This window comes from Diadema antillarum, unplaced genomic scaffold (assembly GCF_040938485.1).
Source record: "Diadema antillarum isolate AM-2024a unplaced genomic scaffold, OU_Dant_1.0 seq00001384_RagTag, whole genome shotgun sequence".
Lineage (NCBI taxonomy): Eukaryota > Metazoa > Echinodermata > Echinoidea > Diadematoida > Diadematidae > Diadema > Diadema antillarum.
Genome location: NW_027272140.1, coordinates 496,630 through 513,107, shown reverse-complemented (window position 1 = coordinate 513,107; position 16,478 = coordinate 496,630). Strand labels below are relative to the sequence as shown.

Sequence of the window (16,478 nt, the reverse complement as noted above, 5' to 3'; positions counted from 1 at the left end):
GGAAAGATATTACTGGGGTAAAGACAAGAATGAAACAGAAAGAAACAAACAACAAAACAAAACAAAACAATACCAAAAAACACTGTGATGTTTCAAAGTGAGTAAATGTGCTGTGTGACAGGTTGATGAAGTGATCACGCTTCTTATCCAATATAAAGCTGAGCTGTTATAACAGGGTGGGAGGGGGGATTGACTTCGTGCAATAAGGCAACTGTTGCCATGTTTTTCATCAATGGCAACAATGACTTTCTTGCATGGATTTGGAGAAAAGAGAGATCCATGACAGATATATGTGCTGTCAAAATGAAACAAAATAAAACAAATTATGCTATTAACATACCTTAAAATCATCTTTACTGCACATGATGCACACACTTCCCAATCAATTCACGAGTGAGATATATAAAGCTAAAACATAAGTGGTAAGTCATGATTTTTTGTTGTTTTATAAGCAATGTACATACTTTTCAATAAAAATAATCTAGTTATACTGTCAGGACAAACTGATGTGATATCTTGTGCTGCTTGCTAAAAAATGCCCTTTGTCATATTGCAACCTGACAAATGAAACCAATATCAACATGACCAATTGAAGTATATAATACTATGTCAATCTAAAAAGAATATGATATGGAGACAACTTGAGATTCTTCTCCAGTAGACACCAGGCAGAACACGCTACATGAACATTCACTTGACCCAGTAGGCCTGGTGAAAGCAGTTTTTCTGACATCCACTGGGGTCTGTCCGCAGTTTGGTTTGTGGTCAAGCAGCCGTGGAGAGAGCAGAATTAGGATATACAAAGTTTGCTCTCCTCATGGGATTTGTTATTTCCTCCCCTGACAAATAATCCCCTCTCCATGGGAGGATGCAATTTTCGTGTGGTTTTTGGCAATTCCCATTACAGGGGCTAATGAAAATTCTGAACTAACTCTGACCGAGCGTCCCACAATCCTCTCAAGTTTCCCCCCACATCCCTTGGGTCCACATCTCTCTTTAACGCCCCTGGCAACTCCCAACCGTTGCTGGGGACTGGCGTGACCTCTCGGCCACTCGATTTTGCTCACAGACTGCAATCGATAGCTATCGATTTTACACTTTCCTCTGTTTGCGTTGGAAGTGTATACTTGAGAAGGCACGAAGGGTACAGTAAGAGAGGCAAGAGAAGAAGATGATTTTTTCTTTATTACTCCGCCCTTCAAAAGTATCTGTCAACTATAACAACTATAGATGAAAAAGTGTTGAAATTGAGTTATGAAAAGCTAATTTGTAGCGACTGCAAGATTCTAATTTTGTGCATAGTTTGTTCTCTTTATTTAACAATATTTTTGTGGACCTTCAAATTTGGTAAAGAAAGACACTATTGTTCCCCCCAGGATGTAAAAATAAGTGAATTTAAAGACACTACATTTCTCAAGTGGGTGGTAAATTTGATTTTTTTTCCCATTCCAATTTGATATAAATCGTATTAGACTAGTTCTTCAAAAGTGTTAATGTAGCAAATATAAAAGCAAGGAACTGTACAATTTAAGACAATTCACAACCAGTTAGCATTGTCAAAAATTTCATATCCATTCATTAAAATAAAAAAATTCAAGTCTAAGCCCTCATTTATCTTAATCAAAAATAAAAATATCCTCTCATAAGCAGCAGTAATGTGAAAATGTTTAGGGGAGCCTTTTGTTAAATAAATCATTTTCCCAGGAAAATGCAGTAAGTATGAGAGAACAAAAAGAAAAAAAAAGATATGGCAAGGTGCAAAAAAAGAAAGAAAGAAAAGAAACCGGAACAACAATAATTGTAATCTTTTGCTAGGATTATAAAGCTGTCACTCTGTGACATATTTATAGTAGGTTCCCTTTACTCTCCCTCTCTTGTCAAGAACAAACCACTTTCCATAAGTGATCACCATCCAAAATGTTTACATATCAGATAAGAGGTGTATGACTGCCAGTGAAAGCTACATTGCCCCCTCTCATATAATATGTCTCCATTCTCTCCTTCAATATATATATTTCTTGTAAACATACAGATTCAAACATAAACACACACATACACACACACAGACACATGCACACATACAGACAAACATACACATCTCTCTGCCTAGATTTTGTGCACCAGTGGATGGCGTACAACCGCGATGACCCTTAACAATTCATCCCGAAGACGCTCCAGTCACATAAACATCTTCATTCAATTTCATTAGTGCCGACTGATAACAGACCATTAAAGCCATCCCCCAAAAGACACATTCCATGTGCTAGCATGCAGGGGCATGATATATCTATATCTGTCAAGTGGGATCTTCTTACAGTCCCTGATCTCTGGCAATATACCTTCTGTCCCTGCTCTGAATTTATGATTTTTTTTTTGTTTTTTTGATAATATCTGACTTTACTGTTTTATCAAGTCATTAATTTTTTTTTTTCAGATTGAATGACGGGGCAATTCCTGCACCACATTACAGAGATACATATATTTCAGCAAGATAAACAACAACAACAACAACAACAACAACACATCAACAACAACAACAACAACAACATCAACAACAACAACACATGAATCATCACAAGATCTACAAATTAAAAGAAATATCATGAAAATGGTGAATGATCACATATATTTCATGAAATAAAATGACGTACATTAATCATTCATACAGAATTCACTTCATGTGTAAACACCACAACTCATGTATATGTTTCAAAGAGGTATAACAAGTACCAATACTTAAACCTACAGTATTAACAGAACACTGGAGAAACCTTGCCTTGCAGACATCAGTAAATGCTGTTATCTTTATGAGTCTGGCAGAACCTTCTTTTATCCTCTCTTTTTTTTTTCATTTGAATTTGAGATAACCCACAACTAAATAAAGTACAAATTTTCTACAAGAATGAGAGATATATAAAGGCACCTATTTTCAGATTATGAATACACAATGTTGTGCATGCACTTGTGTTTCCTACTGATGCAGCAATAGTGGGGGGGGGGGGGGGGGTAAGAACAAATCTGGATGGGATTTTGGCATATCATTATTCGGGAACACCAGCTCTAACTACACAAGGCCTTTGCGGGTACTTGCGGTGCACTGGAAAGATGCAAGTTTCACGCCGCCTCCGCCGCCTCGCCAGACACGATGTATCTCCATGTGGTAAGCTTGTTATTTGCCTTTAACGAAGGAAACAAGCTCATGTCACGTCAGCACGAATATCCTCCTGCATACAAATCAATTTCATTACGAGGCGGCAGACAAGAAACAGGGATCTGAATTCTTACAAGACTGCCACAAATAAAAACAGACAAATGGCAATGTCACGTATAAAAGGAGACAAAGGCAGCTGCAATAATGGACAAAACTGTGGCAGAATATTTGAACATACAATTTGGCTACTTACATCAGACGTTCTCTTTTTTTCTTGGACACCCAATGACTGTCTCTTTAATTTGCCAAATACATTTTGGCATGGCTGTCAAATTTATCCTGTCATTAAATAATGTAGCAGAAACACACAAACTAATATCACTGAAGGAAATTTTATTGGTCTCCTAAAAATATGATTGTGTCTTTCTTATTGGTACTGCAGAAGAAGAGAGTTTATTTCCATCTCACTGCAGAAATAGCACCAATTTACTGACTAGTCTAACAATCCAATTTTCTCAAAACAAATTGAAATAAGAAAAAAAAAGACAGCAAACTGTCTAAATTCTCCAAAATATACAGTATCTCAAATCCAGTGAAATATGTTAAAAACAAATCAGTGAAACAAAGTGAAGAAAATTGAATGATCCATTTGAAAGTTATGAATGTCTAAATTTTTTTTATTAAATCCACGTGTTGTCATTGCTAGATGGGAAAACTACTATATATGTGATGTCACAGTACTACAATGATGTAAAGCAAAAAAAAAAAAAAAAGATATATTTTTCCCCGGATATATAGTACAAGCTCCCTTTCTTTGTTATTTACAGAATGATCAGGATAATATCATTCCCCCTGCATTTTGAAGGAGGCAAGTCAAGTGCTCAGTGTTTTATGGCAGAAAGGATTCTCTTTAGGTATCATTATATACATATCTTTTTTTTCTTTTACATTGTTCCACTAATGTGACATTACAAACTGTTGTAAACTTCTTATTCAGTGATAAGAGCACATTGATTTAAACAAAACTTAACAAAATCATAAGTTTTGAATGAATTATGTGATGTTCCTCAAACTTTACTGATACGCTCTACAAGTATTTCTACTCTGATTAATCCACATTATTGCTTGGGGTGAATTCCTCTTTAGAGTTATGACCTAGAAAATATTGTTAACATGGTCCAGAAAGAACTAACAAGGAAGGACAGAGGAAGGATGGACGGACAAACGGACGGACAGATGGACACCCCAAAAACACAATGCCTCCAGCAACACTTTGCGGGGGAGGCATAAAAATATCCAAAATTGATAGTGTACGGTGACCACACATACACACATATCTTTGTTTCAACCATACAAAGATTTTATCCTCGTAATACATGTACAGAATGCTATCATTCATTTATGAACTTTTTTTTTTCTTTTTATCCTGTATTCCACACTTCGGCCTATCTTCTTTCTGTTCCACTCTGTTTCATAAGGAGCGGTGGTGATATGTCGCTGCTCAAGCGTGGAGAGTCAGAGGAGGGTATGCTGACGGCAGAACATTTCACTTTCCGATTCCACATACGGCATCTATGACGACACAAGTACGTACGTAACAGTCTCTCGCTCTCATCTGGGAGTTATTTTTGATAATCTCATTCAGCAGAGCCTGGCTCATTCAGTCAATTCAAATCAATGACTGCATTCAAACCTCCCAGCACGGGAGCCTGATGACATGTTTGTGGACTTAAATGCCTCCTCATCATTCAGGTCTCACTTGGATGTACAGATGGTTTTGGCACTTAATCATATAAAAAGTTGGGGCGGAATTCCTCCTGAAACCCTATTCCTTAGCATGAGAGAGAAAAAAAATCATCTTGTTTCGCAGTTGAATGTTATGGACACCTGCAAGGTGCACGTTTGTTGTTTACGATGTATTGCACTTAAGATAATGTATTACGTATTGATTTGTATGTGATACATTTCTGTTCTATGGAAGGGTTTCGGATGTCTTAAAAATAAATGTAACAAAGTAAAGCCAGTGCCGTTTGCTCATCACATCTCGCAAGTGTTGTCTTTTATAAGTGTGGAAAATATTACAAGATTTTAAAAGACCCTAGAATGATTTTGCAAGATCTTTAGGCAGAAAAAAAAGGTGGAGTTATTCAACTTCCCTAATGCTCACAATATTAAAGGGGTCACAAGGAGAACATTTGTAATCAAAAGCAGAATGACTAACATCACTACGAAACTGGAATCTTTAATAACTTTTAGCCATTTGTAGGGAAATAATGATTCCATGACCATCAAAAAGACCAGTATCCACTTTCGGTTTCTACATTTGATATTGGCATGTAACCAAAGCTTTAAGACATGTATGGGTAAGCCTTTTTGCAACTGAAATAAAAGTTAGAAACTAAATGACATCTTATTCAAAGTTGTCGTCTGGGTAGCTCCCAGCTGGCTTGTAGTACATGTATATAATGTAGATAACACAATGCCACTGATTGGACAAGTGACACTTGTAATAAGGTGTACAATGAACCTTTTTCTCCTCTGACGTTTATTCCGAGTGATGCCTTCACTATCCCAGCGATGATTCCTCTAGCTCTAAGTCAGAAAGTGTCCTCAGACTGCAAGTAGGACTCATCAAACATGGTGTAGGTGAGTCAAGGCAGTGGCCGGCTAAGTGGGGAGGCCGTTTGGCTTGCTGGTCCCTAAAGTAGCAACCCCCTCTCCCCACCCTCCCGCTTTGCCTCCCCATGGAGGTACTCACTTCGTGCAAATAAATACTCTGGATGTGTGTCAAGTGATCTGCATGTAGTTAGCCCGCTCCCTTATGACGGAGGCGGACTCCCAGTGCTGGGGATGGATGCTCACATATCAAGACAGTCTTGCCGCCCATTTTCCTATTCATGGAATCCGTCAATCCCCGAGGTGCAGGTTCGTTGCATGTTCGTCTGCATGCTGCCTGCACTCGCGAGGACTCTGCGGGGAGGTGCATCGTGAAAATCAGATTCATGAGTTCCATTGCTAATTGTCACGGTAACCCCGCGCCTGAGGATCGGGACGGACTGGGAATGTCATTTACTTCTCTTGGCCGTGGCAAACAAACTGCATCATGCGTCAACGTGGCCGCCCCGTGATACCAAATGCAATTATGCTGCTAGCATTACCTTCCTCACTCCACACTGTGCTAGCATGCACTTCTTCTTTAGGAGGTGGAGACGTATATTCATTTTGCTGGCGCTTGTCCAAAGCAAGCACGACCAACTGAGAATATGATTCAAAACACTTCCTGAAGTTTTTGTTATTGTTATCGTAAGCGTGAACTCTGCTAGGCTCACAAATATGTAATGCAGATAGCATAAACAATGGCAAAATTATCTGGGTATGGCTTGATGCACCATTGTTTGCCGAGCATTGACCAACCTGCCATGTGTAGCCTGAACACATGCCATCATCCATAAGACAGCCCTCTATTGATCTGCTATGGGAATTCTACCATTGTTTGGATTGGCTTTGGTCTAAGTGTGAAATGATGGGATTTTATATCACTAATCCTCAACACAAATGACACAATAGATGTGACTCTTATTTGAGGTCTAAATGTAGAAAATGTGCAAAATTCATGGACTCACTTTGTTAGAAATGAACGAAGAGGCCCAATGTCTTGCCTCTTGCTGTTGAGTTTTTATAGAAAATTGACTATCGTGTATCAATAAGGAAATCACAGAATACTGAGTTCTTGATTTCTTTAGTTTTCCCATGAAATGGAAAACAGTACGTTTTACTAACAGTTTATCTCAAAGTTTTTTAATGTGTAGTCTACCAGTATACTTATTTGTCCTACAGAATCCTTGAAGACTTGTGAAAACAAGACAATTATCTAATGTGTATAAACAACACAGAAAGGCATGAGCAGTCATAAATAATAAAGACAGAGATTCTATCTCAACATTCAGACTAGGTTCTACAATGTATGTCATGAGGAAAGTCCCGTGCTGTAGAAATTTCCCTTCCAAAACCACCGTGTGGATGCTCAGGGGTCGTCTTCTCACAGTGTCTCCACGAAACCTGTTGGGTCTCCACGAGTTCGTAATTGATAGCCCTTAGCTGTATTCATCGAATGTGCACATGCATGAACTCTGTTGTCAAATGGTAGGGCACTTCTGCACACCAGAAGGGCCCTTGCATGAAATTATTTTCAACCCAAAATATAATTTTTGATTGTGACATAATTCAACAGGAGTTTTCAAAGCCCTTTTATGTAACATTTGTTATCATAATTTCTTCCTTTTTATGTGATTTTTTCATCGTGCAAACCTTAGGGCCCTTTTGCCGGGCTGGGGATGAATTGTTCTGGCAGCTTGGGAGGATTTGCCAACTAGTGCGGACGGTCAGTTGTCAAAAGGATAAGATCTCTCTCGACTGTTCCCGAGACTCGGAGTTGGAGGCAGTCTGTCCATTTTGCTGTCACATGATACAGATTTTTCCTTCGATCTTGCAACATAGCCCTGGGGATATGCAAGCATGTAAGGAACGCTAAATGGACACAACTGGTCAACAGGAAATGACGTCAGAATGTCTTAGCCCCATCCTGAGTTTGGCATGAAACTGACACTCCTAGGATCAGTTACACCTCATTATTCTAGAGCTGTCCAAAAATGAAAAGATCTGAGCTGGATATGAAAGAAGAAATATAGAATCATCATAATACATGAACATTTTTCACTCATTGTATTTGTCTTGATTTGTATGTAACACACCTCCCACAATACCAGTGTCTTAAAAGTTTGCCATTCTTTTTAAATGTTTAAATCAAAGAAAAGGTAATCTCAGCATGGGTATATTCCCTCTTCTAAGAAATACAATTAATAAATCTTTATACCATAACATAGCATAAGTCTGCATATTTTTATAGCATGGCTATATATTCATGATGTGATATTTTCAATTTGAGTGCCGACTGCTTTTTTTTTTCTAGCTTAGTAAAAGAGCACTTGACTTCATCTCTTTCAGGAGGCACAGGGGATGATAATAGCCTTACCGTATGTCAGTGACATATGTTGAAGAAATGAATACTTTTCATGAAAAATAAATTTGAAGTTCATGTTTGGTGTTTCTCATGCATAATACTGAATACATGGGCGTTTTACTTTTATGACTTTGGAAATAACTTGTGCAATAAACAACATCCTGTATCACCGACTCCCGAAATATATGCACATATATGTACATATATCCATCTACACCTACTGTCTGATACATAATGCAGCATCCTAATTACTTATTCATTTTGCGATTATGTATACTTTGCATATATGCAGATGGCCAACTCTTCCAACCTTAAATATGTTTTTACCTTCAGAATGTATCATGTTTTCCTAAGCATCAGTATGGCTTTCATACAGTCTGTGGATGTGTTGGCGGCCCTATGCCACATTGTGACACTAGTATAATGCTTGTAGGTATTGATCACATGTCATGGCAGACCTATTCTCAATTTTGCCAGAAAAACTCTCAGAAAACATGTCTGCTGTAACTCAACACTATCACCTGCCCGCATCTCGGAGAGAGGGAGACTAGCCAGTGTTTGTCCCACAAACAAAAGCTCCACCTCCCCAAGGTGCAGAAACATGCGTGGTCTCCCACAGAAACCAACCTGTCCTGCGATCTGGGGTATATAATGCATACCGGTACGTGAGGCAGGGTGACAGTACTCTCCGGAAGAAGGCCACATGTACGCCGTCTTTACTTCTCTGCAGAATGTGCTATACAAATACATCATCATTCACTACATCAGATAGTTGTCCCTATTTGCTTCAAATGGAAAAGTAAGGACACAATTGTAAAACAGCACTTATTACCTCGTTTCCAAGATTACCAACCATTTTATTTGGTCTTGTCTTTCTCCTTTTTCATCAAAATTACAATATTAAGAGCAAACAGCAAACATGAAATGATAATTGCCTGTGAGTTTTGCAAAATGCACCAGTTTGGTCATAATTAAATTGCTCCGGACTATTGACAATTGGAGCTACAAAATATTGCACGTTATAGAAAGATGTCAAAGACAAATAGTGCACAAATTTCAATAATAAGCACTGACCTAGCGAGTAGTCTTATTTAGCGAGTAGTCTTATTAGGCAGCAGAAAAGCATAAATGCATGGCATATTCGGTGACTCGCTAATCACAAAAACTGAACAAATACTTGAAAAAAGGCTGAAAAAATATGCGCGCCAACCTAACTGCACTGTCTGTCTGAATAGACGGACAAAAATATGCAGAGGAAGAGCTCGGCATTGCGCGGGCACATGTAACCTGAGCACAACATTGAGTGTTGCTTAGTGTGGCATCATTCCAGAGAGAATGTCTGCTTGCATTCCCAAGTACGAGGAAATATGGCAGACATGATCTTCCCTCAGTCCTTCAGGGACTGTGTTTGGGTAAACAAAAAACCTGTCAACTTCAGCCCTGTATAGAGATGTACGAAATTAACATTGCTCTGTCTCTCTACTCTCCCACTTTCTTTCTCTATCTATGTCTGTCTTGTGTTCCCTCTCTATCTCTCTATCCATCTATCTATCTATCTATCTATTTATCTCTCCCTCTTGCACTTGCTCCTTTGTGAATCAAACAGGGCACGTATGCAGAGCACTCAAATGGGCCTGCTCCGAAAGTCCTGCGAAAATCGATTCAAGTTATTGAGATGGTGGGCAGAAACTTGCCCAGATGTGGAGGCCTCTGTAAGCAAGCACACACACACACACACACACACACACACACACACACACACACACACACACATGCACACAAATATAATATGCATTTCTGTTTAATACAATGCATAAAAATTTCTCTGCATTGTAGCACAATTCACTTCCATTTCACACATGATTTATGTCAGCGGTCATCAGCAGGCCTGCTAATAAGTATAGACACCTGCCCAGTGACCAGCAAAACTAATATTCTACTCACCAAGTAATATATGTAAAATGAAACACTATCATGACTACCATCTTAAAAGCAGGCTTATAAATTGACAATTTAAAACTAAATGAGCTTTCTCAGATATACCATACCAACATGAAAGCACTGAGCAAGCTACTAAGCAGGTAGTTATAAGTTTTAGTGCCTATCATAACTTACATCACAAGCACTGGTATGTTTGATCTTCCAATGAAATAGAAAACCAAAAACAAACAATCAAACAAACAAATTAATAGACAATACCAGCAACAACAGCAGCAGCATCACCAAAACAACACAAACGAACAAACAAACAAACAAACAAACAAACACAAATAAACAAACAAACACAAGCAAACAAACAAACAAACAAACATGCTAGAGCTTGGAGTGATATCAAACCTTTGTGTATCACATCAACTACCTGTCCATAGGAATTTGTGTGAAACTTGTAAACGTTTGACTCATTGGCACACAAAAGGTAAAAGTTATTGATTGCCCGAGAACATTGCATGAGACTTTAAGACCGTGGCATTTTCCCAAAGATATGCAGAACCCTGTAAATATGATTTTATCATTAATGTTTTCAATGAAGAGCTGATGGGTTGTGATGTGCTCTCGCAAGGCAGAGGGTACGTCAGCCCAGTTCACATCTACTGCTGACGTGAGAATGTTGAAAGGGCATTGTGCGACCTTTTCACTGGTCTGATTGGATTAGCCCCTCTTTCCTGATGGAATCAGACCAGTCAAACAATTCATCAATTCAGGAATAGATATCTCGGTTCCATGATGGTCCTAACTTGTCCATACACGAGCAAATTGTGACCATACCGCATCCCAAAATGAGTAACGTCTTTAGCAGGTGGAAACAAAACACAAATGAACAAACAGATGAATGGATATCAGTGGGCTTTACCTTAAATGCCACGTTGATGAAAAATGCTACCAAAGTTTTATCGAATAAAAGTCTATTTCATAGAGCAATGGCATATTCATTAAATCTGCAAGTTACCTAAATACTTTATCTAAATTGATTATTTCTTCCTACCATGTTTTCATATGTTATGAGGTTACCATTTTTTTTTTCAATTTATTTTCCATCAATTAATAAGATGCATTGCTTGTCAGATTTTTTTTTCTGTTTAGTATAATACATACAGTGTACTCCCGTTATAACAAAGACCTTGGGACTGGCAGTCTTGTTACAACAAAATTTCATTAGAACTGAACAGCATGGTGTATAAAGACATATAGATGATGATTACGGTACCTGAATTTTGATTTTGTTGTAACAAGAATTTTGAAATAAACCATGTTCATTGTAATGGGAGTGCTCTGTATCTGTTATGTGAATAATTTCTATTTGTATTTCTTGTTATAATGCTAATGGAAATCATGTTCCCAATCTTGTCTGTGGACAAAGAAAACATTTAATTCAATTCAATTATCAATCTGGGTCAAAAAGTCAGAACACTGAGGGCGCTTGCATCAATAGTGATAGATTTTTCCCCATGATGCATCTCAATGATAGTCAATGACGTCCACACAGAAATGACGAAGACGAAGCTCACTTAACCAGGACCCTAAACTCATATATGGAAACCTGGTACACCAAGTTCCCAAAATGTACACAAGAGTGTCTGCAGTCGTGTCTATTTGTGTCATGCTGGCCAGAGAAATTTCTTTGATCAAAAGATTAGAGTTTATATTCTATTAATATCTGTTCATTTTCTGCATCAAAACTACATGTATATGTGTCTAATTTACCTTTCCAAACTTACATGTAGCAGTATGCTTGTTATGCTGTTAAATCTGAATGAAAACATATGTATAGCATTCAAGGTTGAGTTCACTAGATTTTGACTCTCACTGACATTCACTCAATCCGCATGTACATTTGGGGTTCATTCCCCTTTAATCTAACAAGCATTCATGATATTCAGTTGTCATTGAAGCAGCTGTATCAAGAGTGGGTGGCTATTGTAGGGGAGTTTGGTGGCTGCAGATGGAGAAGTTTTCTTGATATTACAAAAAAAGACGGAAAAATAGTGGGGAAAAAAAAGCAATTCTGACTGATACTCCAGGCTCAGTACATGACTCACCTGTCATGGTAAATATGCCGACAGCCACACCGATATTCCTCCCCGCCACCATGACATCTTCGGTGTCGCTGCTCCCCTTACCCTTCCTGGCGGCCCATAGGCCCACGGCCAGGATCAGCAAATAGAAGATCACTATGGCGACGACCCCTCCCCAGTGGACCGCCATCTTGGAAATGTACAAAGTCTCCCTGGACGTGGAAAGATGCTGTCTTCTATCTTCTAGTCTCAAGTGGCGGAGTAAATGCTGGCAATGTCAGTCTGTGGGCAGGAAGGCAAGGACAGATTGCGATTGGTCAAATTTGCGAATGAAGTTGATCAAAATGCACTAAACGTATCTGGGGAAAACATTGGCACTGCATGGACATGTCTCTTGAGGAAACGTGGTGTGATGGTCTGCTATTTTTCTTGGGTAGTAACAATGCTTTGCCAATCTTCAGGGAGTTTTCCACTTAAAAACCCATCAGTAGACTTTTAGTTACTTTAAGTTTTATGAAACTATGCATTGCCATTGAGGAAGCACCTGGATGCTCATTATCACAGTAACCACAGGATACATTGCCATAAGTCTCTTCCAAAGGACTGGGCTAGAAGGCTAGTTTTAAAGCTTAGATCTATGGACATTTTGAATAGTTTAAAGAATTATCCTTGCACTAGACTAACACCTCTGAAGCATCTATACAGACAAATTCAACTCCACTATTAAAAGCATTATGAAGGATTTCCTGTGAATTCCAGGAAAACTGTGTCTCATGGCCTAAATCATGGCATGGACATAAATTTTTTTTGTGTGTTTTAATAATATGCTTTCGAAAGAGTCACCTTTGTTCAAATTTTGAAAGCTTGCATAGAAAGGGATGGTAATGGATTGTTTTGTTGTTGTATTCTTATCCATATGCGAGGTATAATCTTCTCGGTACAGGATGTGAGATGTAGTCTTATCAAAAGAATATCGCTCCTGTAGAGTACAGGAAATGAAAGTAGATAACACACTGGTTTATTTTTGGTAACATATCATGAAAGCGGAAGTTCTGTTGACAATCGCAATGACATACATTGTGACTACTCAGGAAAGGAGAGAACATTTGTAAAAGGAAAATATCCGAAAGTACACATCTAAAACATGATTTTGGAACTAATTAGAGTAATGCCTTCTTGGAGTCTATCCTGGACAACCTAAAGCTTACAATGATTCTTCTTTTTCAAGGCTGTTACATGGATACTCCACAGGATGCTGGCAAATTAAAACAAAAAGAAAATCATCCATCTTGTATTATGATCAGACACATTGATGACTTGGAATGAATCATCAAACCATTACCACAGAGAGTTGGGAAACTCTACAGCCCTGCTTAAAGGCACATTTCATTCAAACTGTTATAATAAAATGATGGGAACACCACAAACATGAATATACGAATGCTGCACACTGGCATTGGTCCTACGGTCCCTGACCAGTAAAAATCACTATCTGACCAGTATCTTATTCTGGAATGGACCAGTAAAAGATGGAAAAACTGGGCACCTACTGGTCTGACAGACAGGTTGGACCAGTAGAGGAAATGGGTTAGTGTGCAGCCCTGAATATACTATTCTTTCATCATCATTATTTACAAGTTTCTTTTTTGTTGCTTTGTGATATATATTTCTACGGTTCATTCACAACTTCAGTGTGAAATGCAGTGCTAAGACTGGCCTTCAGATTCCTTCGAAGTGCCAAAAAGATCATAAAGCTAAAAGCACTGTACTTACCCCCCCCCCCCCCAAAAAAAAAGAAGAAAAAACCCAACCCACACATTCACATCAATCACAAAGAATTTATATTCAGATGATACAATTACAATGATTGAATATTTCTCTAAACAACAACAATCAGACATCAAATATGTTCTAACATCTCTTTCAAGACATTGAGAGAGAGAGAAAAAAAAAAGGAACAGGGTCACACAAGAGGAATGAAAATTTTGGTTGCCGACAGGGGGAAAAAAACCCTCTGAAATAAGCAAATTAAGGAAAATTCTTAGAGGAATGACATCTTTTTTTTTTTCAAGAGACATGATAGCAGCAATAACTGAAGCATTCATCTAGGATGTCCACGTTATCGGGGAAAAGCAGGGAAGAGGAGTCCAGGGGACGGAAGTGGCCCTGTCCCCTCGTCAATATTGACTCCTCGTCGCAGATAAGGCAGCGAGGCAAACACTCCAGCTGAGACTCAATTTCCTACAGGCTCTGCGGCACTCACACGACATTTAATGGTCCCCTACATCACAGAGATAAAACTGTCTCATAACCTCCACATATTGTGAATGTGGTGGTCCTTCCTATACATGCTCTCCCGCACTTTCCATAACTTTTGCTGAAAGATAACGATGATATTGTTTATGCCATTAATTCTTTTCATGTTTTTCTTCACAAAAACATCTTTTGTAAATTCTTGGAGATGAATGATATTCTAAACAAGAGACCCGCGGGTCTAGCGCTCACCCGAGTATCGCAAGTTCACCTTTCACGCAGTCACTTATCTAAATTATTCACAGCTCTACCAAAATTTGACCAGGCATTCTCAAGTAGAAGATGAAAATGTACAATAAGGGCCCATTTTTTTTTTAAGATTCCTTAATTTGGGGGGATTGGGACCCCCTGGGGCCCTCTGGGTGGGGCATGGTGCCCATTTTGATAAATTGAGATCCTGACCCCCTAGGGATGCTACCTACCAAGTTTGACGAAAATCCATCAAGAGGTTTTCAGGAAGAAGATGAAAATGTACAGTTCAGGCCCCCATTTGGACCTTCCCAACCACCGTCCCCCACCCCTGCCCCCAAGAGGGGCATCCCTGGATCTCCTATGAACAAACTTGAAACTACAGTCATTAATGTACTCACTCATAGTATTATCTTAGCTCTATAACTTCTGATTCTAGAGAAGATTTTTACAGATACCTTCATTTTGGGGGTTTGGGCCCCCAGGGGGGCCCCCTGGGTGGGGAATGGTGCCCATTTTAACAAATTGAGATCCTAACCCCTTAGGGATGCTACCTGCCAAGTTTGGTGAAAATGGGTCATGGGGTTCTCAAGAAGAAGATGAAAATGTACAATTTAGGCCCCATTAGAACCCCTCCCCACCCCCCTCCCCTGGGTCCCAAGGGGGGCACCCCTGATTCTGCCATGAACAAATTTGAAACTACAGTCATCAATGTACTAACTCATAGTATTAACTTAGCTCTATCACTTCTGGTTCTAGAGAAGATTTTTACAGATTCCTTAATTTTGGGGGGTTTGGGCCCCCCTGGGGGCCCCCCTGGGTGGGGCATGGTGCCCATTCTAACAAATTGAGTTCCTAACCCCCTAGGGATGCTACCTGCCAAGTTTGATGAAAATCGGTCATGGGGTTTTCAAGAAGAAGATGAAAATGTAAAAAGTTTACGCACGATGCACGACGCACGACGCACGCCGGACGAAGGGCGATCGCAATAGCTCACTTGAGCCTTTGGCTCAGGTGAGCTAAAAATTAGTATGCCAAAATGTTGCTTCCTTAATGCTTCCTTCACTTAAAAGGGATATCTACCAGGTATCTTTCATTCTTATGCTGAAGTTCCACTGCCAATCTCGCCAAGTTTACAATTGTCTCACAATTCCTGATTAGTATAAAAAAAAAAATTATGAAAAAAAAATAATACAGCACAAACACTTCATAGAAATTCAATCAGACTCTGTTGCACATCTCACCGTTCTGTATTCAAGCATCAATAGATCATCGCAAGTTGTACTTCAACAGCAAAATATCTTATGATACACTGCTTACAATTCAGAAATTAAACTGAATTAAATTTGATACACCGATGTTGATATTGAAAGGCACACAAAGAATATTTAGGGCCTGGTGTAATAATGTGTCTTGATACAGACCAGATAATAGGTTCAGTGTGTTTTGTAGGCAGGAAGTTTAGTCTGAAAGACAAGGACAAAAATGCCTGCGAGAGCATCCATATGAGCTCTGATGAGATGAGAGTTACCCAGAAGTCCAGTCACTATATTATAAAATATAATGCAGTGCTCATCTTTCAAGAGATGACCTGTAGTGGTACAAGTGGCATACAGATGGTAATAAAATAATTTTGTTTTCTGAATTTTCTGAATTTTGTTGAAATAATATTCTTAATACGTTTTTTTTTTAAAGAGAAATGAAGATGCATAATTGTTTGGCAGATGTCTGAATCTTTAAAAGTTCAGTTTTTGTTGTTGTCATAAACAATGTCTCAATATATAGACAAATT

At 38.8% G+C, this 16,478-nt stretch overlaps 1 protein-coding gene across 1 annotated transcript in view; it reads right to left on the bottom strand.

The window, feature by feature from the left end:
- Positions 1–16,478, bottom strand: part of LOC139708900 (high-affinity choline transporter 1-like) — a 98,754-nt gene that overhangs the window by 39,538 nt on the left and 42,738 nt on the right. Inside the window, exon 3 of the mRNA XM_071620863.1 lies at positions 12,209–12,466. Within this exon, the coding sequence (XP_071476964.1) occupies positions 12,209–12,374 (166 nt within the window). The 5' untranslated portion in view covers positions 12,375–12,466. The remainder of the gene's footprint in view (positions 1–12,208; positions 12,467–16,478) is intronic.